This window comes from Pelodiscus sinensis, unplaced genomic scaffold, assembly GCF_049634645.1.
Source record: "Pelodiscus sinensis isolate JC-2024 unplaced genomic scaffold, ASM4963464v1 ctg35, whole genome shotgun sequence".
Taxonomy (NCBI): Eukaryota; Metazoa; Chordata; order Testudines; family Trionychidae; genus Pelodiscus; species Pelodiscus sinensis.
In genome coordinates, this window is record NW_027465908.1 from 7,717,655 (window position 1) to 7,744,250 (window position 26,596).

The 26,596-nt window shown below is 50.8% G+C and overlaps 1 protein-coding gene and 4 non-coding genes across 5 annotated transcripts; 2 read left to right on the forward strand and 3 right to left on the reverse strand.

Annotated features, from left to right (window-relative positions):
* The first annotated feature begins 470 nt into the window (after positions 1 to 470).
* TRNAI-AAU (transfer RNA isoleucine (anticodon AAU)) lies at positions 471 to 544 on the forward strand. The gene has a single exon. It is a non-coding gene; the product is annotated as a tRNA-Ile (tRNA).
* A 902-nt stretch (positions 545 to 1,446) lies between these two features.
* On the reverse strand, positions 1,447 to 1,518 carry TRNAE-CUC (transfer RNA glutamic acid (anticodon CUC)). Its single transcript has one exon. It is a non-coding gene; the product is annotated as a tRNA-Glu (tRNA).
* Positions 1,519 to 2,840: 1,322 nt separating this feature from the next.
* On the forward strand, positions 2,841 to 2,914 carry TRNAT-AGU (transfer RNA threonine (anticodon AGU)). The gene has a single exon. It is a non-coding gene; the product is annotated as a tRNA-Thr (tRNA).
* Positions 2,915 to 4,111: 1,197 nt separating this feature from the next.
* TRNAQ-UUG (transfer RNA glutamine (anticodon UUG)) lies at positions 4,112 to 4,183 on the reverse strand. Its single transcript has one exon. It is a non-coding gene; the product is annotated as a tRNA-Gln (tRNA).
* Positions 4,184 to 12,737: 8,554 nt separating this feature from the next.
* On the reverse strand, positions 12,738 to 26,533 carry LOC142818218 (uncharacterized). The gene is made up of 6 exons (XM_075916474.1): positions 25,932 to 26,533; positions 22,676 to 22,791; positions 22,236 to 22,295; positions 18,251 to 18,451; positions 16,911 to 17,024; positions 12,738 to 16,629 (listed from the first exon to the last, which is right to left on the reverse strand). Exons 4-6 carry the CDS (start codon positions 18,387 to 18,389, stop codon positions 15,380 to 15,382), a joined length of 1,503 nt encoding a protein of 500 aa, XP_075772589.1. The 5' UTR covers positions 18,390 to 18,451; positions 22,236 to 22,295; positions 22,676 to 22,791; positions 25,932 to 26,533; the 3' UTR covers positions 12,738 to 15,379.
* Positions 26,534 to 26,596: the final 63 nt, after the last annotated feature.

Sequence of the window (26,596 nt, forward strand, 5' to 3'; positions counted from 1 at the left end):
TGAAACCAGCCCCGTCTCCTGTCACTGGAGAGATGGCCCTGTGCTGGGATGTGAGAAAGGATCCCAGTGATGCTCCTCACAGCCCAGGAGAAGAAGGGGGCTCTGGGTGGAAGGAACCCAAGTAAAACAGGTCCCAGTGGGCATGAACTGGGCACCAGCTTGGCCCAGTTGAGTGAGGGGAGGTTGCTCCCATGGTGTCAAGGGCAGTGCTCAGGACTCTGCTGCTGCTGGCAGGGAAGAAGCTGGGAGGCAAGGTGCTGGCAGCAAGAGATTCCGGCTTCTCTTTGCCCTGGGTCTGCCGGCCACCAGCCACCTTGACCAACCCTCAAACCAGCTGGACTAGCCAGCCCACGTCACAGAGAGTCACTAGTGGCCCTGTCAGAGAAGAGCCATTGGCAGCTGCAGAGACGTCCCTGCAGCTGCCTGAGGCGCCTTTCTTGAAAGGGCCACTGGTGAGCTGCATTTTTGTAGCCCGGCTAGCTCAGCTGGTTAGAGCATGGTGCTAATAACACCAAGGTCATGGGTTCAAGCCCCATGCTGGCCACAGGGGTGTTTGGTTCAGTGACTTCCCTTCCTTTAGCTGCCTGCTATGGACAGGGAAGCAGAAACAAGCAAAAGGCTGAGAGCTTTGCAGGAAGTAGGGCAGAGATCTGGTAGGGGGAGGCTCCAGCCTGCACAGCCCCAGTGGCTGAAAGGGCCTTGGCCTGGCTTCCTGTCCCCAAAAGCAGGGGACCTGATGCCCAAATTCGTGCTGCTGCAGTGGCTACCTCAAGGCACCAGCTGGGGGGCAGGCTCTGAGCCCAAGCCACACGGGGAGACTCAATATGACTGGGAGGCCTGGAGTGTGTGAGCCCTGCACAGAGGCTGCTGCTGGTGGCCTGCTTCAGTGGCCCAGCAGCTCAAGTTCCCCTGAACCAGCTTCTCCCCCTGGAGCCACACCCCAGCGCTGCTGAGGCCCCTGACATGAGGCAGTGGGACCATCAGAGGAAGGTGCCAGGCTTAGCCCTTCCTCCCAGCCTCCTCCCCCTCCCAGGCTCTTTCCCCAGCCCCTCCCCAGTTCTACATTCCCCACATAAAAACCAGAGAGTTTGTTCTTTCAACAGGGAAAAGTCCTGATTGTGTTACCAGCAGGGGGAGGGGGAGGGGGAAGGGGATGTGCTGGGGTATGTTGAGGTTGGGAGGGAGGCACAGAGGGCAAAAAATGAGGAGTAATGTTAGTTAGTTGAAACCAAGGGGCTGGGTTTGAACTACTGCAAAGAAAGGACTCTGCCCCTGGAGCTGCCCTGTCCTCTCCAGAGCCCTTACGCTGGTACTGGGGAGGCCTGAGTCCAGGCAGTGCCCAGCCAAGGGGGAGGGGTTAGGGTTAGCCCCATGCTAGGTCTCAGCTGCTGTAACCTGTGGGAAGAAGATTGACTAGGGACATGTTTTAGGAAAGTTACAGCTGGTTTCCCTGACTGGGAATTGAACCGAGGCCACAGCAGTGAGAGTGCTGGATCCTAACCACTAGACCACCAGGGACACATAAATCAAGTCACCTACACTAGCCTTTCGCAGGCCATTTTCTGTCCACTTCAGGATGGGGGGGGGGGGGGGCAGAGAGGACAAGATCAGCCAAACAGAACATCAAAGCAGCCAGACTGGGCCATGCCAGTTGTCCAACTAGCCCAGGATACTGTCTCACAACAGCAGCCAATTTCATTGTCCGGAGGGAATCCTCAGCACAGACAGTTATTTAGTGATCCCTCCATTCCCAGCTTCTAGAATACACCAGCTAGGGACACCTGCCCTGTCCATCCTGGTTAAATGCTATTGATTGACCTTTCCTGCATTAAATTATCCAGTTCTTTTTTGGACCTTCTTGTAGATTTCACCTTCACAACATCCTCTGGCAAGGAGTTCCCCTGGGTGCAAAAATGGTTCTTTTTTAACTTGGTTACTTACCAGTTTCATTCTGACACCCTGGTTCTTAAGTAGGCGAAAAAATAATTTCTTATTTGCTTTCTGCACCCCTGTCATCATCACATAAACCCCTGTCCCGTCGCCCCTTGCTTGTCCTTGCCCCAAGCTTGTCCCAAGCTGAGAAGAAGAAGTTCCATGAACTCCTGGGAGCTGCTTTCCAAAGAAGAGGCATTTCCAGCAGAGAAGATGCCAAGCCCAATCCCCTACACAAAGCCCCAGGAAATACCAGTGGAGACTGGGAAAGCTCCCTCTTGGGCAGCTCTACGGAATGGATCTGGCTGGCCATCGGGCTGACTAACCCATCAACAGACGAGTCCCCGTGAGGCTTCTCAGCCCAAGTGCAGAGACTGTGGAGTCTCCCGCTCCCAGCCCAGTGGCAGAGGGGCAGTGCCCTGAGGAGGCAGGTCCTGAGGCAGCGGAGACCTTTGAAGGGAACAGAGACAAGGGAGACGTGAGGTGAGAGGAAGGGGAACAAGTCACCTCTTCTCAAGTGAGAGGTGGTGGGAAACTGCCGGTTCCGGTGCAAGCCGAGCTCCAAGGGCTGGTTCCTGCCCCGGTGGCTCCTTGCAGGGCCTGGCTTGAGACACACCAAGAAGTGCCGTGTGTGGCCAGGAGAGAGGGTGTTTACAATCCAGACAATCAATGTTTGCTGCACTTCTCCCTCCCCTCAGTGATGCTAAAGCTCAAGGCCAACTCCCCAGGCCAAGCAGCTGGTGGAGATGTGCATGTCAGAGCCTCTGCCCACTGAGCTGTAGCCTTCTGTGCCCAGGGAGCCAGACACTGCCAGGGCTGGAGGGAAATGGGGAATGGCTGCACTTTGGGAGGCAAAGGTGTTATCTGGTACCATAGAGTAGAACAGTTTCACCAGGATCGTGCAGGAAGGCACCATGGCTTAGTTGGCTAAAGCACCTGTCTAGTAAACAGGAGATCCTGGGTTCAACTCCCAGTGGTGCCTTGTGGTGGGCTTTGTTTACTTTTTCCTATGTCTTTCTGGCCTCTGACACTCCAGCACTGGGGCACTTGAGCCCTTCGGCCAGATTCAGACCAGACCGGTCAGAGTCTCTCGTGCTCATCGAGGGGGATTCTGGACTTGCTGCTTTGGGAGCCAGGGTCACATTGCAGAGCTCCCCCAGGGATGTCCCACGGTGCCACCAGCCCAGCACCAGCTGCTCTCTCTGCCCTCAGCAATGTGGCTGCATTTTATCCTTCCCCTTCAGTGACAACTGCCCATTCCCCGCCAGCCCCAGCCCCTGTAGCACCCATTCCTTTCCCCAGGAGCAGCGTGAGCACCAGTGCAGTGCCCTGCTGAGGCTGCGGCTGTGGGAGACTAGCCCTTGGCTTTGGAAGGGAGACATGATGTCAAGGTGTTAAGTTTCGCCCATGTCTAGTGTGGGGTGACCCACACTTGGGGGGCAGCTGGAGGTGCCTCCTGAGAGCTGATTTTCAGCCCTTCCTGTGTTTCTGGTTCCTTCCAACAGCTCGATTCTATCATCTAAAAGTTGAGGAATGTGTATTGGGAAGAGGGAATTTCTGTCTTTTTAGTGTCACTAGTGTGGCCTAGTGGACAAAGCATTGGTCTCCTAATCTTGGAATTGTGGGTTCAAGTCCCATCTGAGGTGATAGTTTGTGATGTTTCCTAGTAAGTGCAATTCTCTTTGGCTTCCTCTTTGCCATATTATCTGTTAGATGTTTGAACACTGGAGGAGTGTCCCCTGGAACTGCCATTCCAGGGTTATGAGTTTAATTCTTGAAGGAGCCATTTAGAGACGTCTGAGGCAAATCTGTCAGGGATGGCTATTGGCCCTACCATGAGCATGGGGAGTGGACTAGATGACCTCTCAAAGTTCTCTCCAGCTCTATGAAATGGTGTATCTCCTTATAAAGAGCATCTGTGGACACTCTCTTGTGCAAGAAAGTTCTAATGGCTGTTTTAGGCACAAGAAATCCCTCTTGCCTGTGCACACTGCCTTCTTGTGCAAGAAGCCCTCTTTTCCAATGGTTTGCTGTACATTTTCTTGCACAAGAATGCACATGCAGGGTAAACACTCCGCTAGTTTTTGCACAAGAATGGCCATTCTTGCACAAAAAGCCTGCAGCATAGACATAGCTGTGCAGTGTGAAAAAAACCTCACAATAACAAGCTCAAACCAGCAGGTCCCACTGAGACTTGAACTCAGATTGCAGGATTCAAAGTCCTGAGTGCTGCCCCTTACACCATGGGACCTACCCCCTGACCTCTTCATGGGCATTGGGGACACTCAGTTTTCTGGCTGGCCTCTGCACTCCTGGCTTTCCTCCTGCTGCTTCATCCCTCTGGCTATGACTACACAGCACTGTCCGAGACAGAACATCAGAAATGGCTGCCCGTCGCAGGGAGCCATAGCCTGTAATACCTCTGAGGCTGGTATAGGGGGCTCTGTCTGTGAGGTGGAGTGTTTTCCAAATAAGGGCATGTAAATTAATAATCTTCCCCTGCTCACTCCACCCATTGCAGTAACAGATCAGCCAATGGGTGCTCAGGCCTGCTACTCCACCCACTGCAGCAAAAACCAACCTATGGGGTGATAAGTTCACAGGCAATAAAACAGGCAGGCAGCCCCTCTCTCCCTGGGGATTTGCATTGAGTGAACGCCTGGCCTGATCACCCAGACGCCTTGCACCCCCCGCTCTCGAGTCTTACTGAGCGTACTCCGAGTTGGTCGACCCGAGTGGAGACAGTTTATGAGCATGCGACCGCTACTTGTGTTCCTGCTGTCTCCAAAACTGGTATAACCCCCCCCCCCCCCCCGCCATCATCCCTATCCTAATTGATTTTTTAGTTGTCCTTATTGCTTGTCAAGTGACAGTGGCTAAAAAGTTACTAAGTTAGTTCATAAATAGTTGTGGTTTAGGTTTTTTACTGTTTCCTTGTATAAAGTTGTGTAAATAATCAGCCCTATGGACAATACCAGTGTTAATTAAACTGTTCCTAACCCCTGGGCAGTTATTGGGAATTATTGTGATTTAGAAAAGCCTCAGGGAATTGCTTTGTGTTGTCTGGCAATCTGTTTAATTTTTGTTCTGATGATTGTCTGGCGTCATCAAAATAAAATCAGTTTGTGCTTTTTGAAACCCCCAGTTGTGGTCTCATCCTTTCCGGCATCCCTTCGAACCTCGTGTATTACGGGGACTGACATGGCGTCACGAACAAGATGCCGGAACCCCGGAGACCATGACAACTCTGACAGTTGCCCCTAGGCTAAAACTGAGACCCCAGGTTCTGAGGAGGATCAGTTTAATCATTTGCAATACCACCTCCTCTGTACTCGACAGCGCGAAGGGGTCCCTAACACCTTTGACTGGGTCTGTATCATAGGACACAGCCACGATTGTAGGACCTACACCATTCCCTTGGGGTTGAGCGATGTGGGCTGCTTGCTAACTTGCCATCCCACCTTCAGGGCCACCCCGGCCAATAATAGCCTTCAACCGTGTCTCACTCAAGTGGGTGAGACAGCCCCTAATTCAAACCCTCTTAGCCTCTGGAAAGAGGTGAACAGGGTAATTAAACTCTGTGGGGTAGCCCCCTCCATCTTGGCCCCCGAACCAAGAGCCCCACATGGATCATCTACACACCACCTGTTAATAGGATTGGTCCAAAGGTTAGATGGGATAAAAAAGGTTAAAAAACTACGCCCTGATTCTTATAAATCAGAGGATGTTCTGGCTGCCATCTGCAATACCCTAGCAGCGGCCCTTGATAAAGTTACCGTCTACCATGGGGCCGTTACAAATTGCGCCCGTGGGGTGGCGCACTCGCAGTCGGAGGGAGAACCGGAGTTTTCCCCTCAGGCGCCAAAGACACCTCCTTTAGAGACACAACTTCCTCCCCCATACCAAGGCTCTCATGACCCACCAAACATTTACCCTGGCTTGACTACCCTGAGTTCAACCATACCCACAGCTCCCGACCTGATTGTACCGGAGGCCCTTCCTGTGACCGTAACCCGATTAAAAATGGATGGTCAGGGGAATACCTCTCAGGTAACTGAGACCCGCCCCTGAACCAAGGCGGAAATGAAGGAGTTCATCATGGATACTGCCCGACGTCCGGATGAGCCTCCTATAATCTGGGTAGGGAGATTAGCCTTGGAACAGGGGAGTGACTGGGTTGACTGGGAGGAAGTCTTAACGTTAACCCGTACCGGGAGTTGGTCGCGGGGCCTTATGGGGGGAGTATTGGCAGCGAATAATCATTGGCCTGTAATGGCCGCAGCTGCCGCGCACCTCCAAATACAAGGGGGATTTCGCGCAGTACAGATGCCACCTGATTGTGTGAATAACTCCACTACCCTTATGTATGCGATCGCTGGGAGTTCTATTCTGCTCTGGGATCCCACCGCACATCCCCTCAACTTAACTAACGTTCAGACGGTAGCACAAAACCCATTTCGTTTTGTTGATGATCCCACTCAGATTCCCATAGAAGATGCGGCTGTTACCCTAGCCGTGGACAACAGCCCTAATCTAGACACAGGGGCTCTTCTGTGGCTAAGGGGATACACAGGACAACCTATTGGCCGACTATACGACGCTGTAGAGAGGGTGAAGTGGGCAACACTAAAGGCCGCCCTACTTGCAACCCCCTCTACTCTGGTGAAAGGGTCCAAAATGGCGCCCAAACCCAAATACCCTGAGCGTTCGTTCATCGAGCGTAAGATTTTTGGATTTTTATTGGGTAAGGGACTCGCCAAGGAAGCTATTAGGAAAATGAATAGTGATCAACAGAAAGACTTGGCTGTGAAACTGGGGTGGGAAGATCGCCCTATTCCCCCACAGCCAAAAAACGGGGAGAGGCCGAGTGCCTAGCGGTCACTCGGCCCGATTTAAATGACCCTCGACCCTATCAAAACCTGACTACCGAAAACGAGACAATTATCCCCTTTTTGTTAGACACAGGGGCACAGGTATCCATCATCCCCCCCGATATGCCCCACACCCCCACTGGAAAGATAGTCTTTGTACAGGGATTAAATAGCGTTGAAGCTCGTCCGGAAGTTAAAGTCCGGGCCCATCTTAACGGGAAGGCTGTTACCTTTACTGGTCTCCTGGGAAACACCCCCCTTTTGGGAGTGGGGGAGATACGCCGCTTCTGACTGGCACAGCGGGTGGTCGAGGCGTTGCCTGTTGTGATTGCAGAAGGCAATCGACCCCACCAACTTGTGCTGCTAAATGCTACCCCATGGCGATTCTCTCCCATCCCCACACCTGAAAGAGGTCAATCGAGTATTAGGACATTATTGAACCACCTTTTAAGCCAGGGCAAAGTCCAGCAAATCCCTATCAGTAAATATTTGTCACCTGCATGGGGAGTCCCAAAACCTCATAATCCCAATGAGTATCGAATGGTCATTGATTATTGGGCCGCCAATCGTCACATCCAGCCTTTAGCCTTTGCGGCTCAGTGGGACATCCCCTCTATAGAGCAGATTTTGGTAAATAACAACTACCAATGGGGCTGCACTTTAGATTTGAAAGACATGTTCTTTCAAATTCCCCTGCATGACCCAGAGGGAATTTTAAATTTTGCTTTTGAAGGAGGCCTGTACCAGTGGAACGTTTGCCCACAAGGGTACCGTAACTCCCCAGCATGTGCTACAACGGCCCTAGCAAAAACTTTAGAGACCATTTTAACTCTCCCTAAAGTTCGTACAGTTCATTATGTTGATGATGTTTTGATATGTGGGTCACATCCCCTTGATGTCCAACGGGTCACAAACAGTGTCTTAGAAGCCCTTAGCTTTGATGGATGGGACATTAATCACCAGAAAAGTTCTACCACACCCTCTCAAACATTTCGGTTTTTAGGATTTAAAATTGAAAGTGGTTGTCTCCAACATCTCGTGTATCATCCACTAACTAGTCCAACAGAAGTAGGATCTGTTCCCATTAAAAAGAAGGTACAGCAGCTATTAGGGGTTGTAAATTACCATCGCCAATTTCTCCCCACAGACCTTCTAGGCTCTCTGGCTATAGTTCAGGCTTATGCGAAAAACACTCGCAGGCCATGGACTACAGAGGCAGATGAGGCAGTAGCTACATTATCCCGTTGGACATTAGCCCCCACCCTATATCGATGGAATCCTTCAATTCCAGTCGTAATAACTTTTGCAGTTACGGCCACACATGTAGCCATTTCTGTGTCCCAAAATGAACGGCCTGTATATCACCAAGCAAAGAAGCTGTCTGGACCAGAGCAGCGATATGGTGCAGTGGGTAAAGCTTTGCTAGCAGCTCAGTTAGCTTTACCCTGGGGTGAAATGGCTCAGCCTAGCCTACTCAAAGGCCCCCATGCAGAGTTAATCCCATGGCTTACACTTACTCCAGCTCCTGATTTTCAAGGCAACGCCAGTACCTGGCAACGCCTTGTGTACGGTGTCCAACAAAGCCTAGGTCTTTGGCGATTTCAAACTCAGGGATCTGAAAGAACTGGTAGCGAAGCTTTAGCTGAAGTAGCTGGCTATCAGCCATGGATTGTGGCCGATGGGGGAAGCTCCCCTACCCCACGAGCTGGAATGTTATGCTCTGTATGTGACTACTTTTATCCCGAGTCTCTACCCCTGAATGATTCCGCCCAGAAGGCCGAGGCTCAAGGAGTTTTGCTAACTGCCACCCATCTCGCAGTCATCCACCTGACTCGTCAAGTAGTTTTGGGCCTAGACTCCAGTTACTGCATCTCAATTTTAACTGGAGAAGGGACTCCTATAGCCCATGAAGAGATCTGGGAAAAGGTATTTGAGTTAGCTACCCAAACCAAACAGCCATGGTTCGTAGTTCATTGCCCCTCCCATCGTGTAGATAGTAATCCCCTCCATTCCCACCTGGATACTTTACTTAGAAGCCATAGTTTTGAGGGTTCAGGTAAGGACCATTGTGATGTTTTTTATGCAGAACCTAGTGATGTTGATCCCTTTACTCAGTGGTTACATGAACAGTGGGGTCACTTACCTGGTCGCGCCTTACATTCCGTGGTGTCAATGCAGTCCAATCAGAAAGCCGAGGTTACCCGACAGCAATGCACTGAAGCAGTTCGCCAATGCTTCAATTGCCAACAAGCGCGAGCCCTTAATCGAAATAAAATAACTACGGGGACATATGATCCTCAGTATTTCTCTCCAGGGGAAGTATGGCAAGTCGATCTTATTGGTCCCCTCCCAGGAGCCAAACAGTTCCCAAAAGGTCTTGTAATAGTGGACCTAGGAACTCGGCAGCTTTTGTGCTACCCCCTACGTAAAACTACTGCCCCTGCGGTTATCACAGCACTCATGCAAGCCATAGCCGCCTGGGGTCCACCCACGGAAATTCAGTCCGATGGAGGACCACCTTTTACCAGCCAACATCTAGCCCAAGCTATGTCTCAGTGGGGGATATATCTTCATGTCCATCTCCCATATCATCCACAAAGCAATGGGGTTGTGGAACGACGTATCGGCATGTTAAAAAACCAGCTACGGGCTGCATTGGGAACTCCTGACTTTAAAGGATGGAGTAGAGTCCTATCCCAAGTCCTCATTTCCTTGAACGAGGCGTATTCTAGATGGCCGGAAGTTAAAGCTAAGCCCCGGCCACCATGGAAGCCGCAGTTTGCAAACTCTCAACTTGTCTGGGTAACCATTCCCAATGCCAAAGGATCTCGTAACCCAGTCCCAGGTGCCATTCTTAATTCCGGTCAGTTTCCTAACACCTATCATGTCCAAATCGAAAACAACAAACAACCTACGTTAGTCCATCACAATTGGCTTTCTCTTCGATCTTAATTAGCCCGCCTTGAGGGCGTTGTTTTTCCCCTTTTTGTTTTTCAGGTACCAACCCAGTCGAGCCCATCACTGGCTGAACAATCTCTACAAGGTAGTGGAATATACCACCATCCCCACCGGCTGTTTAACTTCAGGAGCCGACGAGAACCATCAAGATGGAAAAAAATTTAAGTCTGCCACTGAATCGTTAGTTTGGGGATATGTTCAATTTAACCCTCTTTCTTATGCCCTTATTTTAGGTCAGATTGACCAAATGTCCCGCAGTCTCGAAGCCCTCACTAATTTGACCGCTGAAGGGTTTCAACAAGTCGATTTGGCTCTCACTGTACTAGCTCATTATGCCTAACAGAATCGTCTAATGATACAGGTTATATTGCAGAAGGACTTTTGTATGGCACTCGAGGACCTTGACCCCAGGTTTAAGGACCAATACTGTTTGCGTTTCAAGCCCGGGTAGAACAACGTTTCAACCGTCACCCAACAGCTGACCTCACTTGCAGTTCGGATTCGTGAACAGCGGGAAGAATGGGACTGGTGGCAAACAAAACTTTCCTCTTGGGGACTGAGTACTTGGGCATCCACCATTAAGCAGTGGTTGATTGTATGTGCTCTTGTGTTACTAGCCTTTTTAGTGAGCATTGCTGTTGCAAAAGCTCTTATCCACAGAGTTGTTTCCGCATTCCCTGTTACTGTTACTTATTCTTCCTTTTCCCCCCTTTCTGAAGACAGCAGCTCACCAGAACCTCAATTTACCCAATTGGCTTCTTGCTAATTACCCTTACGTGCGCTCTCACCTTAGGCAACTCCCTTACCACTTGCTCCGGACAGCCACGGGGGCATGTCCGAAACAGAACATCAGAAATGGCTGCCCGTCACAGGGAGCCATAGCCTGTAATACCTCTGAGGCTGGTATAGGGGGCTCTGTCTGTAAGGTGGAGTGTTTTCCATATAAGGGCATGTAAATTAATAATCTTCCCCTGCTCGCTCCACCCATTGCAGTAAAAGATCAGCCAATGGGCTGACTTGTGCTCAGGCCTGCTACTCCACCCACTGCAGCAAAAACCAACCTATGGGGTGATAAGTTCACAGGCAATAAAACAGGCAGGCAGCCCCTCTCTCACTGGGGATTCACATCGAGTGAACGCCTGGCCTGATCACCCAGACGCCTTGCACCCCCCGCTCTCGAGTCTTACTGAGCGTACTCCGAGTTGGTCGACCCGAGTGGAGACAGTTTATGAGCATGCGACCGGTACTTGTGTTCCTGCTGTCTCCAGAACTGGTATAACCCCCCCCCCCCCCCCCCCCGCCATCATCCCTATCCTAATTGATTTTTTAGTTGTCCTTATTGCTTGTCAAGTGACAGTGGCTAAAAAGTTACTAAGTTAGTTTATAAATAGTTGTGGTTTAGGTTTTTTACTGTTTCCTTGTATAAAGTTGTGTAAATAATTAGCCCTATGGACAATACCAGTGTTAATTCAACTGTTCCTAAGCCCTGGGCAGTTATTGGGAATTATTGTGATTTAGAAAAGCCTCAGGGAATTGTTTTGTGTTGTCTGGCAATCTGTTTAATTTTTGTTCTGATGATTGTCTGGCGTCATCAAAATAAAATCAGTTTGTACTTTTTGAAACCCCCAGTTGTGATCTCATCCTTTCCGGCATCCCTTCGAACCTCGTGTATTACGGGGACTGACACATACAACCTTGGATCTGAAAGCAAGCCAACAGTGTATGATTTGTTTTCTTAGAGAGCAAATTTAACCTTTAAGGGTGCAGCTTTTACAATAAATTTACAATGTATACATTCCATTCTTTTATGCAGTTAACCAGTTAATAGAATTTATCTCTTTTTTTTAGTAGATTTAACAAAGTGTCTGTAGCCAAATGTTTATTTGATTGTTTTAAAAGATTTCAATTGACTTTATAATTTTTTGGGGGAGTCCTTTAGACTCCTTACCCGGGATTTATTTAAGCGCTTGGACGTTTTCTTATACCACTGCAGATCGGATTTCAAGGAATAGCCAATTTTTCTTGATTTGTTTTAAATGTAATTTAAGATTTTTTTTATTTTTGTTTTTTTGCAAGTCTTTTAGACTCCTAATTTGAAATTCAGTTTTCCTTTTAGACACCACCTCATACTAATTGAAAAAGGCATCCCATTGAACCTGGGGTATCTTAGATCTTCTGGATTCCAAGGCACCCTTCAAGTGCACTATTTTACCTATATTAAAAGTACCTTTCACCAGAAACTGTCTAGATGAATCATTTTATGTGTACTCATCCCACTGATCCAGAAACTTGCAAGTTTTAGGAGAGCAATGCACATACATATAGTATGCTGGAGTCCGCTTAAGGGGGAACGGGAATCTCCTTTGACTGTCCAGTACCTATTACCTCATTTACACAGGGAAACACAGGTACACTAGTGGGGAAGTTTGCACTGTCCAGGCATCATCCCGCGATTTCTGTCTCCGAGGTGATCCTGACCCATCACTACCCAGGCATCATCTCACGATTTCTGTCACCGAGGTGATCCTGACCCCCCGGTAACAGGATGTAGTAGAGACAGAGAGGGGTAAATGGGGTTAGTCACCACTGAGACCTCATACCATCCGAGACTTTAACTGCTAGAGCTGGTTGCTCCTTTGCAGCGGGCAGCCAGGGTGGCTGACGGATGCCCCAGGAGTCTATCCTAGGGAGGTGACAAGACTCAATGCTCATTTCTCAGGAATCATGCATTCAGTCAGATACATTCACACACTCAACAAACGCATGATTTAACAACCGGACTTATATACCAGACTCTCCCTCCAGAATGTTCTTATTTCCAAATTCCTGACAGAACTGTGGGGTTTTTTTAAGCAGGCACACTGGTTTTGAACTGACCTGAGTTTAAAGGTTCAGATCCAGCAATTCCACCAACCACCTGAAGCCAACCGGAAGCCCTCTACTGATTCTGAAAGTAGGGATTTAAAAGGCTCCTCACCTTGCTTGTGGTGCCTGGAGTTAGGTAGGGAGTGGCCCATGGTTTTTCCCGAACGAAAAGCAGGATGTGTGGATCTGAGTCACGGCACCAGAATTGTCGTGGAATAAACACACACTAGGTTTAGGGTTCAAGTCAGACAAAACCATTTTAATAACCCAGCTGGGGGGGGTGGTGTTGCAGATGGAAGGGAGTTACCCCTTACCGATACAAGCCTCTCCTCACACTCAAACGTCTGAGATATTTATACCTTCTTACAAAGTCACAGTGGAAATTTACAGAGAAAAGAGGAAGTAAGGCACTTTACTCTTAGATGGTAACATCTGCTTGACGCGATAAAACAGCAAGCAGTGCGATTTTTTGTTTGTTTGTTTAACAGCATTGTGGTTTCTTGCTCAACTTGCTTAGGAAGCTCACTTCTGACGCAGGATACACTGTGTACAGTTCAGTCTTTGGCCAGGCTAGTGAGGCCTACCTCCACAGTATGTACTGGACATAAATATTTTACTTAATTTAAAATAAAGTTTGATCAACTAACATGAGAAAGTTAAAAGGTTTAATCTCTGTAATAATTCAAATGCAACTGCCCAGATGCATCCCTAGCAAAATGGCTTGACTAATTATGTAATTAACAGTGCGTTTCCATTAGCAACAGTAATCTACAGGTTTGGAGAGGGCAGGGCTGTGATTGGCCGGGCCGGGCCTGAACACTGCCGAGAGAATCCGCTCAAGGCAAATTGCTCAAAACCAGGACTGCTGACAGCCCTTGACTGGAGACCTTTCCAAAATAGGCCACAAACCAGTCACACTGAGCACTTCAGCTGCCAATACAGCCTGCAGGAAGCCTCATGAGCAAAACCCCTCAGATACCCCCAGCTCTTTCTATGCCACAATCAGCCCTGGGCTTACACACAGGTGAGGGGTTATATAGCCCAATCTCTCAAACCCAAAACTGATCCACCCAGTTCAAAAGAAAAAGCCATGAATCCCTGGACAGTTTATACTTTAGATCTTACCCACCAGATCACAGTGGACCAAGCCTTTAGAATCTAAACATTTATTAATAAAAGACAAAAGGTTGAGACTAAGGCTGTTAGGAGAATACATTATATACATCAATCAGCAAGTTCTTAATGCAGGATCTTAGTGGAGATGTTACAAACTGCTAGCATAAGTCTTTGGGGTACATCGTGTCAGGATGGGTCAGCAATCCTTCCCATGTCTGTCCTTAGCAAGGCTGCATCTGGGATAAGTAGCAAGACTGAAGACAAGATGGAGCCCCCCTCATGGCATTTGATATTCATTTCTGGTGCCTCCCAAGCTAGAGCTAGTTACATGGTCAAGTGACCTGTTTCATATGCCAGCAGCCATTGTGCTCTGGCTGCTTTGCAGCTTTCCACACGCATTCTTCAGGTGTGTATTGGCCACCTTGAGAACTATTGTCCTTGGAGATATACTGACTAGCATAGTCACTCATAAGACATTCCGTCCTCATGACAGGCAGTCCATACACAGCATCAGCAGAGCCCATAGTCAGAACTCCCCATACAAACTCCAAAAAAGTACACAAATACCATACACAGAATCAGCACAGTATCAGCTTTTGTTTGACACCTCACACGGCCCACTTTGTACCAAATTTGGGGCAAACAGTTCCCCATGATCACAGCAGTTATCTGTATGCTCACCTTAAAATCCAATAACGTGACGGGGCCTCAAGAAAGGGTTGGGGTCTTGAGGAAGGATCTAGGATGCAGAAGCAGGCAGGTGTCTGGGCAGGGGGAAGATGCAATGTGTGGCCAGGAGAGAGGGTGCAAGAAAAAAGGAGGGTGTCAGTACAAGCTGGGGGTGCTGGCTGCTGGGGGGAAGGGAATTGAGGTGATTGGGAGGGAGTGTCTGGGAAGGACAGCAAATATTACCTGGCTTTGGGCCCCCTTGCAGCAACATCTCCAGTCACACTGTCTTGGTCACCCCAGAGGGAGGCTCCACTGCTGCAGCAGCAGCCACACAGAGTAGGACCAGCCCCAGAAACCAGAGGGACCACTACTGCACCCATTCTGTCCAGGGCTGGAGGTGTTGCTGCTGCAGCCATGCAGCTCAGGAACAGCCCCAGAGGTACCCCTGACATGGCCATGTGGTCCTGGAGGCCAGCAGTGCAGTGGCAGCAGTGCCTCTAGTGCCGGGCTCAGGTTGTGTGGCAAAGACTCAGCCTAGTGCTGCCTCCTCTCTAGTGGTTACAAAGCACGAAGAGGGGATAGGGCTAAGCTCCTTCACCCTCAGCACATGCTCATTTTGAGGTGGGGCCTGGCACTGCCTTGTGGACAGGATCAAAGTCTTAGGAAGGCTGGATCCTGCCAACTGAGAAAATTTTGCTCACCCCCACTACAGGGTTTCTCACCTGTGTGGGATCAAATATATGCAACAAGCCTTGAACTCTCGCTATAGCATATCCCAAAGACAAAGCAGTTAAAGGATTTCTCTCCTGTGAGAGTTCTCATGGATAACAAAGTGTGACCTCTGACTGAAACATTTCCTACAGTGAAAGCAGGTGAATAACTTCTTCCGTATGGGTTTTCCTATGTCTTACAAGGGTTGAGGTCTGACGGAAGCTTTTCCCACAATCAGAGCAGCTGAAGGGTTTCTCTCACGTGTGAACTCTCCTATGGATAACAAGGTGTGACCTCTGACAGAAGCTTTTCCCACAGTCAGAGCAGCTGAAGGGTTTCTCTCCTGTGTGGGCTCTCCTATGGACAACAAGCTGTGACCGGTCATTGAATCTTTTCCTACAGTCAGAGCAGCTGAAGGGTTTCTCTCCTGTGTGAACTCTCCTATGGATAACAAGGCATGACCTCTGACTGAAGCTTTTCCCACAGTCAGAGCAGCTGAAAGGTTTCTCCCCCGTGTGGGCTCTCCTATGGATAACAAGGTGTGACCTCCGACTGAAGCTTTTCCCACAGTCTGAACAGCTGAAAGGTTTCTCCCCTGTGTGGGCTCTCCTATGGACAACAAGGTGTGACCTCTGACTGAAACTTTTCCCACAATCAGAGCAGTTGAAGGGTTTCTCTCCTGTGTGGGCTCTCCTATGGCTAATAAGATATGACCTATCACTGAAGCTTTTCCCACAGTCAGAGCAGATGAAAGGTTTCTCTTCTGTGTGGACTCTCCTATGTCTAACAAGGTATGACCCGTGACTGAAGCTTTTCCCACAGTCAGAGCAGCTGAAGGGTTTCTCTCCTGTGTGAACTCTCCTATGGATAACAACGTGTGACCTCTGACAGAAGCTTTTCCCACAGTCAGAGCAGCTGAAGGGTTTCTCTCCTGTGTGGGCTCTCCTATGGACAACAAGGTGTGACCTCCGACTGAAGCTTTTCCCACAGTCAGAGCAGCTGAAAGGTTTCTCCCCTGTGTGGGCTCTCCTATGGATAACAAGGTTTGACCTCTGACTGAAACTTTTCCCACAGTCAGAGCAGCTGAAGGGTTTCTCTCCCGTGTGAACTCTCCTATGGATAACAAGGTGTGACCTCTGACAGAAGCTTTTCCCACAGTCAGAGCAGCTGAAGGGTTTCTCTCCTGTTTGGGCTCTTTCATGTTTAATAGGAGTTACACAGTCACTGCAAGCACAAGGTGAATGTTGATGGGGGATTTTCTTTTGAACAGTTTCTTTCTTTGTTTTCAACCTTCTGCTCCTCTGACTGGATTTATCCTGTCCTGCTTCTGGATGGTTTCCCTGCTGCCTTTGTAGACTACGCTGACTCTCATGAGTCTCTCCTTGCTCAGGACTCTGAGAAACATGCCCTTCACATCTTTCCACTAACACCCCACATGGAGCCATTCGCTCACGTCCTTCCTCCTGAAAACTCCTCTCACTCTTCTCATTCAGCATCCCATCACCTGCTGGGATAGAGAGAGAAACCACACAGGAGTCATTCCCTGTGTTGAGCTGAAATAAAAATTCTGAATGGTGAATAGAAAATGCAGGAGAAACCCAAAGGATGGCTGGAAAGATACAATAATCATGAGCTGAGTTCACCCTGCATAACTCTTTCCCCACCCAGAACTCTCAGACTGGAGTTGAAGACAGGCTGAAGGGCCATTCAGACTTGATGAAAACACACAACCAACATCTGCTATGAGAACACAGACATTGGTTAGAGGCAGTTTAGCTGATTTCTCACCTGTGTGGGTGTCACTGATGATCTCCCCTTCCTCACAGCCTTGGAGATCAGGGATCTGCAGCTCTTCCCCTTGCTCCACCCAGGAGAGCACATGAGCTTTGGAAATAGGAAATCCTATTCGGGGAGCAATTAACCAAGTGCTGATCTTGTTCATTAAGGTCTGTGCCATTCCTGCTTCCAAAGCCAGGATCTGAGTCTCCTACCCAGACAGGCTCCTTCCCCACCTTCTAGAGACTGGTCTCTGGCTGGTACAAGATCCCAGGATACACTAATTCCATACTCCCCCTGTACAACTACCATGTTGGGAATAGCCCAGCTGACTCCCATGGGGAACTGAGCGCTTTGCTGCACTCTTACAGGATAGAACTCAATCTCCTTTAGGGCCTGTTCCATACTGGGGCAGGACAGGAATACACTGCTCATAAGGGTAGAGCTCTAGGACTTTCAGGACTGACAGACGCCCCTAGCCAGGACTCATATTTGAGCTGACACATGTCAGGTTTCTAGGGCTGGGAGGGAAAGGATCCAGCAGAGCTCTAGAGCCCTGTGGGCTCTGCCCACAAAGCTCTTGGCTGGGGGATGGAATTGCCCTGCTCTTGGGCTCAGATGCTCTACTTGAGCCAGAAGGAGGCAGGGGAATTGTCTGATCAGGAAAATGAATCCTTGGCTGGCCACTTCAAGCCCTGCCTATGGTCCACACTCCTGATCCTGACTGATTGTGCCATGGTGGGCCCTGTCAGCTGCCCACAACAGCAGTCAGTCCTGCAGACAGCCAGGACAGTGCCGGCCTGTTCCTGTGGCCAGCCAAGGTGCAGACAGGCTGGGCTCCTTCTCTGCCACTCGTAGATGCTCCTGCAGCTCAGCTCCCCTTCTGCAGCCTTGGTTCGACTCTGCCAGAAGCAGCAGCCCTCCTCTTGCGGCCAGTCGAGCCTGCCATTTGCTGCCCCTCTGGCTTACACAGAATCTACCAGAGGCAGGGAAGGACTGAGTTGGCGCCTTCCTTCCAGGGGCTCAGCACAATAGCACAAGGGGACCCTGCAGACGCTAAGAGCAGCTGCACCCACCCCCACAACTCTGGTACCTGCCTGGGCCCTTCCACTAACACCTCCGGCCAAGGCACAACATGGGCAAGATGGTTGGAACCACAATGAGACCTTGGCTGTGGGAAGAGCAGCACCACTATTATGTCACTGAGTCACTTCTCACGCAGGAGCCAGAATTACTGGGGCAGATACTGCAGACATTGGGGGTTTGGGCAATAAAGGACCCTGAACCAAACCCAACCCAGCTACTCCAGAGCCCACCTAGCTTTTGTTACACAAGTGAACAGGAATCCTCACCCAGCCAGCTCACAGCCTCGTAATTCTCCTGCATCACATCCCTGTAGAAGGCTCTCTGGCCCGTGTCCAGCAGAGCCCATTCCTCCTCAGAGAAATACACAGCCACCTCCTCGAAGCTCACTGGCTCCACCACGGCCATTTCCTGTCCCTGGCTCTGCAGGCCAGGGACTGAGCTAGAGTCAGATATGGGTGTTCTGCAGCCTGTCAGGGGGAGAAGGGGAATTGAAGACATTTAAAAAAGGGTTTTATTTCTTTCCACACCCAATTCTGCCCAGACTCTGTCCCTGGTGGAAAACATGCTGGACTCTATGCTGAGTCTAGATATTCCATAAACACCACACACAAGTTAGATCCGAAAGCCGTATTTATTTCTCACAATACCTGGCTTGAGTTACATTACTTTGCCTGCAACAATGGGATTCAGTTCTCAGCACCCAGTGTTTCTGCTAAACAAGCCACATATTCATCTGCCTGGACATGGACATAGATTTAATTTAATTTGGGCTGCAGTATTTATAATCCTTCATCTTCCTACATTGATTTGCAGTCCAAACTTTGGTTCTCTCATCTGACACAGACTTTATAAACTCTCTCCACAACAGAGAGGAAGTGAAGTTAATATGAGTATTCGTATACATATTATTAAACACGTGTGCTGAATGTTTACAGGACCTTAAAATTTAAGACCTTAAAATTCATGGATTAATGGCATCAGAAGATATCCTTAGCCATGCAGTCTGTCCACTCTGCGGCACATGCCATTACACCTAGCCCAGCTTCCCATGCACAAAGCTCTGTTTCCTCACAGCATATTTTGTAGAAAGTCGCCCAGTGTTGATATGAAGACATCAAGAGATGGAGAGCCCATCAGTTCTTTGCTCATTTCTTTCAGCAGCTAATCCTCTTACCCATCAAATATTTGTGCCTCTTCTCTAGCCTGAAATTCTCTGACTGCAGCTTTCAGTTATTGACTCTCACTGAACTGTATCCACTAGACCAGGGGTGGGCAATTCATTTTGTTTGGGGAGGAGGGAGAGAGACTCCAAGATTTTGGAAAGTGGTTGAGAGCTGCACTCTTCCAAGACATTAAGTAGGAAATACAGTGTATGGGATGGACATTGGGAGAAGAAGGGAGCTTTGGGTAAGGGGTTGGGATGCAGGAGTGAAAGAGGGTTCCGGGAAGGAGTTTGAGTGAAGGAGGCAGGTGTGATCTGGGGCGCTGGATTAGCCAACTACTCATGAGATATTTAAAATAAAGTTAATTTAGAGAAGCAGCTAAGTGGACAAATAAGGGGATGAGGGTTACTTGGATGCAGGAAAAGAACAAAGAGTTTGGGTATGTGAAGTAGGAGGCAGGAGTGGGGGGGGGGGCAGAGAACTAGATGGGGAAGAAAGAGGTTGGGGTGCCAGAGGCAAGCTTTGGCCAGGAGACTTACCTGAGTGACTCCTGACCAGCAGCCAAGCACCTCTCTGAGGCAGGCAGGGAGCCTGCTCAACCCTCACACCGGCTGCGGGGCCATGTGGGTGTGTGAATAACTATGAGCTGGAGCGGAGGGGGCACAGTGCTTCCTTTCTGGCCAGAAACCAGCCAATGAGATTGTCCTGGGGATGGAAGCAGTGCCTGTAGCCTTCCCTCTTCACCTCTGGGCTCACCTTCGCTTTGAGTGGCTTGCAGGTGGGAAGTGGCAAGCATGGAACTAGCCCATAGCTCGCTAAGCATCAGTGGGCTGCATCTGATGGCCTGGCGAGCTAGATAGGCTGTATTTTGCCCAGGCCTGCACTAGACCGAAGAGCCCTTGTGTATCCAGAAGTTTCTCGCCATAAACAAACTGATACCGTGGAAGCCAGTCAGCTCTCAGCCTATTTATTGTTTGAAACCAACCCCATATTGAAACTGACTGAGCAGTGAAATCTGAGCCTGAAGGTGCCGTCCGTTGTGTGCTTTAACTTCACCCCTTTAGCATCACACCTTGTAGATCAGTGTTTCTCAAAGTGTCTGCAGGTCCCCATGCAGTGCCCCTGGGGCTCCTCACTGATCACTGGGGGTACGTCCTCACTACACTAAGCTAATTCGAACTAACGCGTCTAGAACTAAAAACTAGTTCGAATTAGCGTTTTGCTAATTCGAACTAGCATGTCCACATTAAGTGGACCCTGAACCGGGCTTAAGGATGGCCGGAAGCAGTGCCGGCAGGGCATCAGAGGAAGACTTAGAGTGTGGAGATGCTGTCTCAGGCTAGCCGAGGGCTGCGCTTAAAGGGACCCGACCCCCACCCTGGACAGACAGTTCTCAGGGGTGCCCTGCTTGCAAACCAGTCCTGGCTTGGAGTGCCCGGAGTGCCCACACTGGGCACAACACAGCACTTGGCCATCAGACCGGGTGCACTTGCCGCAGGCTGCCATCTGGGGAGAGGGGGCAATTGGGGGGCTGCAGGAGAGCTTCCACCCCCAGAAGCCTGCAGAACCAGCCCAGTCCTCCCCATCGAGGGCTCGTACCCCATTCCTCCCTCACCTCCTTCCATTTACCCTTCCCTAGCCTCTTTTCTTGATGTACAAAATAAAGGACAATTGTGTTCAAAAATGGAATCTGTCTTTATTGAACAAAACTGGGGGAGACTGGGAAAAGGAGGTGGGAGAGGGGAAGAGAGAGGGTGGGAGAGGGGAGGGCAACTACAATGATCAGGGGTTGGGAACAGGTCCCATATGAAGAGAGGCTAAAGAGACTGGCACTTTTCAGCTTAGAAAAGAGGAGACGGAGGGGGGACAGGATAGAGGTCTCTAAAAGCAAGAGTTGGGTGGAGAGGGTGCATACAGAAAAGTTCTTCATTAGTTCCCATAAAGAAGGACTAGAGGACACCAAAGGAAAGGAATGGGTAGCAGGCTTCAAACTAGTAACAGAAAGTTCTTCTTCACAAAGCAAAGAGTCAACCTGTGGAACTCCTTGCTGCAGGAGGCTGTGAAGGCTAGAACTGGAACAGAGTTTAAAGGGACGTGAGATCAAGTCATGGAGGTTGGGTCCATGGAGTGCTATTAGCCAGGGGGTAGGAGTGGTGTCCCTGCCCAAGGTTTGTGGAAGGCTGGAGAGGGATGGCACGAGACAAATGGCTTGGTCACTGTCTTCGGTCCATCCCCTCCAAGGTCCCTAGGGTTGGCCGCTGTCGGCAGACAGGCTACTGGGCTAGATGGGCCTTTGGTCTGACCCAGGACGGCCATTGTAAGCTCAGAGTCAGGGGTCTCAGTGGACCCCCTTGATTTTCATGCACACCTGCTCCTGGGTGGCCAGGCTGGCAGCTCTCCTGCCCTAGACGGCCACTTTCCTGTGCCTAGTGCGGAGATCGTGGACGAGGTCCACGATGTCCGCACTAGCCGAGGCGGGTGCCCACCTCTTGCGATCCCGGGCAAGCTCCCGGGAGCCGCCAGCCTGGTCCCTGGAAGAGAGGGAGGGCTGGGGGGCATCGGGTGGCTGGCTCGCGCCGTGCCAGGTGCAGGGTCTGCTGGCTGGGTGCTGGCAGGCTTGCACCTGGCACGGGCACCGTAGCCAGCCCGTGCCCCTTTAAGGGGTCCGGGGCCGGGAGGGGGGCAATAGAGTTTCCCTGGTGTTGGCCAGAGTGGCCACCAGGGAAAGCTGGGGAGGGCTAGCCTCCCACTAGTTCGAATTAAGGGGCTACACACCCCTTAATTCGAACTAGCTAGTTCGAACTAGGCTTAATCCTCGTAAAATGAGGTTTTCCTAGTTCGAACTAAGCGCTCCGCTAGTTCGAATTAAGTTGAAACTAGCGCAGTGCTAGTGTAGTGCCTATGAAAGTTAGTTCGAACTAACGTCCGTTAGTTCGAACTAACTCTGTAGTGTAGACATACCCTGGGTGATTTAGGGCTGTGTGCACCGTGGTCACTGGGTTTGGTTGGTAACTTCAATGACAATCCCATGAAGATGTTTTCACAAGAATTTTCTCATCATTTAAAGAATTTCCACCAGCAAATTCACCTTGTCTGAAAGCTCCCAGGGATTTTCCTCTTGCTTTCTCCAGTGCAGAGGGCAGAGTGTCTGGTGGGGGAAAGGATAAGAGAGGTGAGATTCCAGGCTCTCCTCTTTATTATAATGTCCCCACGCTGAACTCTGCATTTCACTTGTATCAGAGACCACCGCTTGTCATAACCTAGAGCTGCGCTGGGGGAAGACGTTGCCATGACATTAACTTTACCTATTTGGATCCCTTGACACCAACGGGCGGCTCAGAGTTTGCAAACCCCTGGCTCTATTTGCAAGCAGTTGACTCTGTTTGCTCAGTGCCTCTAAGGAGAGCAGCATGATGGGGCCGTCATTCTCCATGTGGGAACTGAGGCAGGTATGGTTGGCTTCAGAGGCCAGATTCAACAGTTTCTAATAGTTAAACAACTTTCCCCTACTCCATCCCTTCTAGGTACCTTTGAATTCCCTCAGAGTCTCCGACAGCGCAATCGTTTTCTGGGAGAAAGCATTGACTTGTTCTTCCAGTTCAGGGGAAATCTCTTCAGGCAGCTGGAACTACCCTGTCTCACACCTGGACAGAAACAATTCAATGTGATTCTATTTCATTTACAGATGATAAGATTTGGCTAGTGAGTCTCAGCTCTAACAGGCCTGGAGTTAGATTTCCTTGAATTCCCCCAGCCTGAGAGCAAGGGCAACACAGTCCATGGATATGCAACCTTCCCATGAAAGGTCCCACTGCTGTTCTTCACCTCTGGCCCGGAGAGACCAACTGGGGACAAAAGTGGAATTGAGTCTCAATGGCTAATTCTCTCTTTGGCCTCCAAGCACAGAGGGACAGGATGTTCCCAGATGAAGGGCTGCAGGAATCTGCCCACAAGGAACCAGACTGAGACACCAGCTCCTCCCTCCCCTGCTCCTTCCACACAGGTCTCCAAACAGCCCACACGGGGAAGGCAATTTGCAAATATGGGGAAGAGATGCCGTGACCTGGCCCCAGGGCCATAGATTCCGTGAGCTAATGGGGCTGTGCCATCTCGAATAGCTCTGTGCCTGTGACTGCAAAGTACAACAGTCACTCACATGGCAGCAATGCACACGCCGAGTTACACCCAGATCGGATGTCTGGACCCCAGCACTTATGCCTGCATAGTGGGTCTCCCTAGCTGAGGAGCAGAAATTATGAGGGGTGGGAGAGGGGAGCTGTGAGGGGATGGGGACAGGGCGAGAGGGGGAGGGTTGAGGGAGACAGGTGTCCAGTTTGGGACTGAAAGCCCCTGGCCCAACAGGCTCCTGGAGATGCCAGGAAAAGCCACTGGCCCAGGCTGTCGAACACCTAGTTTGCGGTTCCACAAGCTCCCTACCAGCCCCTGTGCAGCCCACGGGGAAGTCCCTGAGTCGGCATATCCAGCTCTTAGCATTGGAGCAACTGGGGGGAGAGGGGGGGGGATCAGCTGGGCCAGGGCAGAACAAGAACCACTCTTGGGCAGCACGGTGAACAGGGTTGGCCACTGACCAGGCTCCCTAACTTTAATCCAAGCCCCTTCCCTTCTGCCCCCCCCCCCTCGCACCCAGTTCCTCCAGTGCCTGGCTGGAACGGCTGCCCCACTGCCAGCCCTGCTGCTTGGCATGGTGCAGTCATGGTGCCAAGAGCAGGGGAATCCTCAGGTGTGGAGAGCAGCTGGGGTCTGGATGGGGGGCCTGGAGTGCAGGGGGCAGGAGAGAGGGATGGACCAGAGGATGTCTGGCTCGGGGATGGAGTCACAGCTTCCCCTAGGATCTCCTCAATGTATTGTTCCCAGCATGGTATATCAATTGGGGGACATATTAATGTGGCTTGGGGGTTTTTTTGGGGGGGGGGGAAAGATGTCTTTCAACTGTGTTTTCAACAATAGGGTTCCATGTTGATAAGCTGAATTTCAGAAAACTGAAGACGTCCCTGACAGCGATAACAACCGTGAATAAATTGTTCTAAAACACCAACATTGAGCCTGCCACTTGCAGAATCTAGTTTCATTTATAGATGTGGTACAAGAAGAATCAAATGACCTCTAAAAAAAGATGGCCAGGCCCACTTTTGCCAGATGCTAAGCACTATACATTAAAATTGAACACTCAGCAATTGGAGCAAAACTGGTGGAAGCAGAACGCAAGCCACAGTTCATTCGGCCATGCCAGAAAGGACGGAACTCTGTGTTCATGGCTGTGGAGAGAATTCGGTGCATACGGAATGAACAAGAAAGATCCGTGAGAAATGGGTTCCCAGGACTCCACATTCAGTATGCAAGAAGCAGTTCTTTGTGTTATGCTTTTCTTTTTGTCAACCCCCCCCCCCGCTGATCAGTCTGTATTTTTATTAACATTATGTATTGGCTGGTCAAAAGGCTGAATCGAGCAGAGCTGGTTTTATTGGCAGAATATGCCATGGTTATGGGCCCATTGGTGAAAGCACTAAATATTATCCAAGCACAGATAAGTACACTAATGGAATGGAGTGCAGCTGCATAAATTATACCAGCTTCAGGGGGTAGCAGAGAATTTTTTTTCAGTTTATCCTGTACAGACTAGCAGTCTGGTAGCACTTTATAGATTAACAAAACATATATGTGGTATCACGAGCTTTCGTGGGCACAGCCCACTTCTTCAGATGACTGGAGTTTTGAGTTTAGGCTGTGCAGAGCCAAAATAAATACATCTGTACAGCCTAAACTCAAAACTCCAGTCACCTGAAGTAGTGGGCTGTGCCCACGAAAACTCATGATACCATCCGTATATTTTGTTGTCTATCAAGTGCTACCAGACCATTTGTTGTTTTTTAAGTTTAAATTATACTTGATGGTTTCAAAACTGCCAAGGAACAAGATGCCCTCTTGACGCCCCTGGTAGATGGACTTCAGTGCACCATTCAGAAATGTTTTGGGAAAGCAATTCTGAGAGTCCCAGGAATAAGATAAGAGAAAAGTTATGAGACTCTGTCTTGTCTATAGTGTTCTTTTTACATTTTAAACACCTTTAAAATGCAGTGAGAACAAACATACAGCTAGAGTAGGCAGGGCCAAGTGCAGGGGGTCTCTGCAGCCCTCCTTAGCCTGCTCAGCCCCTCTGAGTTGCATATAGGATTACAATAAATGTTTAAGCAAATAAAAAGGCCCCTTGCCAGGGCCACTGGGGAAACTGCTTTAACCACCAGGAGCGGATGAGAGTTTTGCAGGGCTCAGGGCAGCACAATATTGTGGCCTCTCCCCCCTCCCCCATTTGGAGAAAAACCAGAAAAAGGGGTGTGTCCCCCTGTGCCCACTCCTCCAGTAGCCCCACGCTGATCATGTTAGGAGAGGGGATGAGGAGGGGGGAGCTAACACCTCCCTCTACAAACCTGCCCTGCCTCTCTCCTCCTGGTGCTGGTCCCTCCCCTTCTGCGTCACCCCCAGAATCCCCTGGCACCTGCACCTTCCCTTAGCCCTGCCCCCTCCCGGTGCCTCCCCCTTCCCTCACTGCCCCGCCCCCTTTGCCCTCTTTTCCCTGATGCCCCCCCCCCCCTCATGCCCCTCTGCCCTCACACACGTGGCTCCATCCCCGCCCGCCTCACGCCCGCCCTCCTTCCAGCACCTCCCCCTCCCCCTCCCCGTCCCCTCAGCACAAGCCCCTCCCTCTGCCCCTTCCCCCTTCCAGTGCCCCTCCCCGAGTCCCCGCTCGCCCCTCCCCCCACCAGACCTGAGTCCACGTGGAGCCGCGTCCCCTCGGGACACTCGCAGCGCGCGGGCAGAGACAGGCCAGGGCGGCGCCAGAACCGCTGCGCATGCGCAGTGCCCGGGCAGGAGCCCGCAGTGGCACCGCCTCTCAGGTGAGGATCCCCCGCCCCCCTCCGCGCGCCGCCCCGGGACCCACCAGACGCGCTGGGCAGAAGCCGGGACTGGCCCACGTGGGCATCTCTCGGCCCCGCCCCCGCAAGAAAGGGCCGGTCCCAGCAGCGCGCGCCGGCCCCACTCCCAGCCCGGCAGGGAGGGAATCCCCCGGGTCGCTCCACGCGCTGCAAAAGCCCCGCCCCACCTGCGAGCCGGCCCGGGCTCCGAGAAGCGGAAGTAGCCTCTGGCCGGGGGGGCGGGGCCGAGCAGCGCCCGGTCTGAGCTAAGCCCTGGCGCTGGAGTCTGCTGGGAGTCACGGAGCTGCTGCGCATGCGCGGTCTGACGGGCCGCCCCGTTCTACTCCGCCGCGGTCGGGTTTTCGGCGGGTCCCGCCCATCGCTCCGCGCGCGGGCAGGGAAAGGGACCAGACTGCGCCGCGGTTACTGCGCATGCGCCGCGCTCCCTGAGCCGGGAGCCGTTGTGAGGGGCCGTTGGGGCCGTTACTCGCTGCTGGTGGGTCCGGCGCTGGGTATC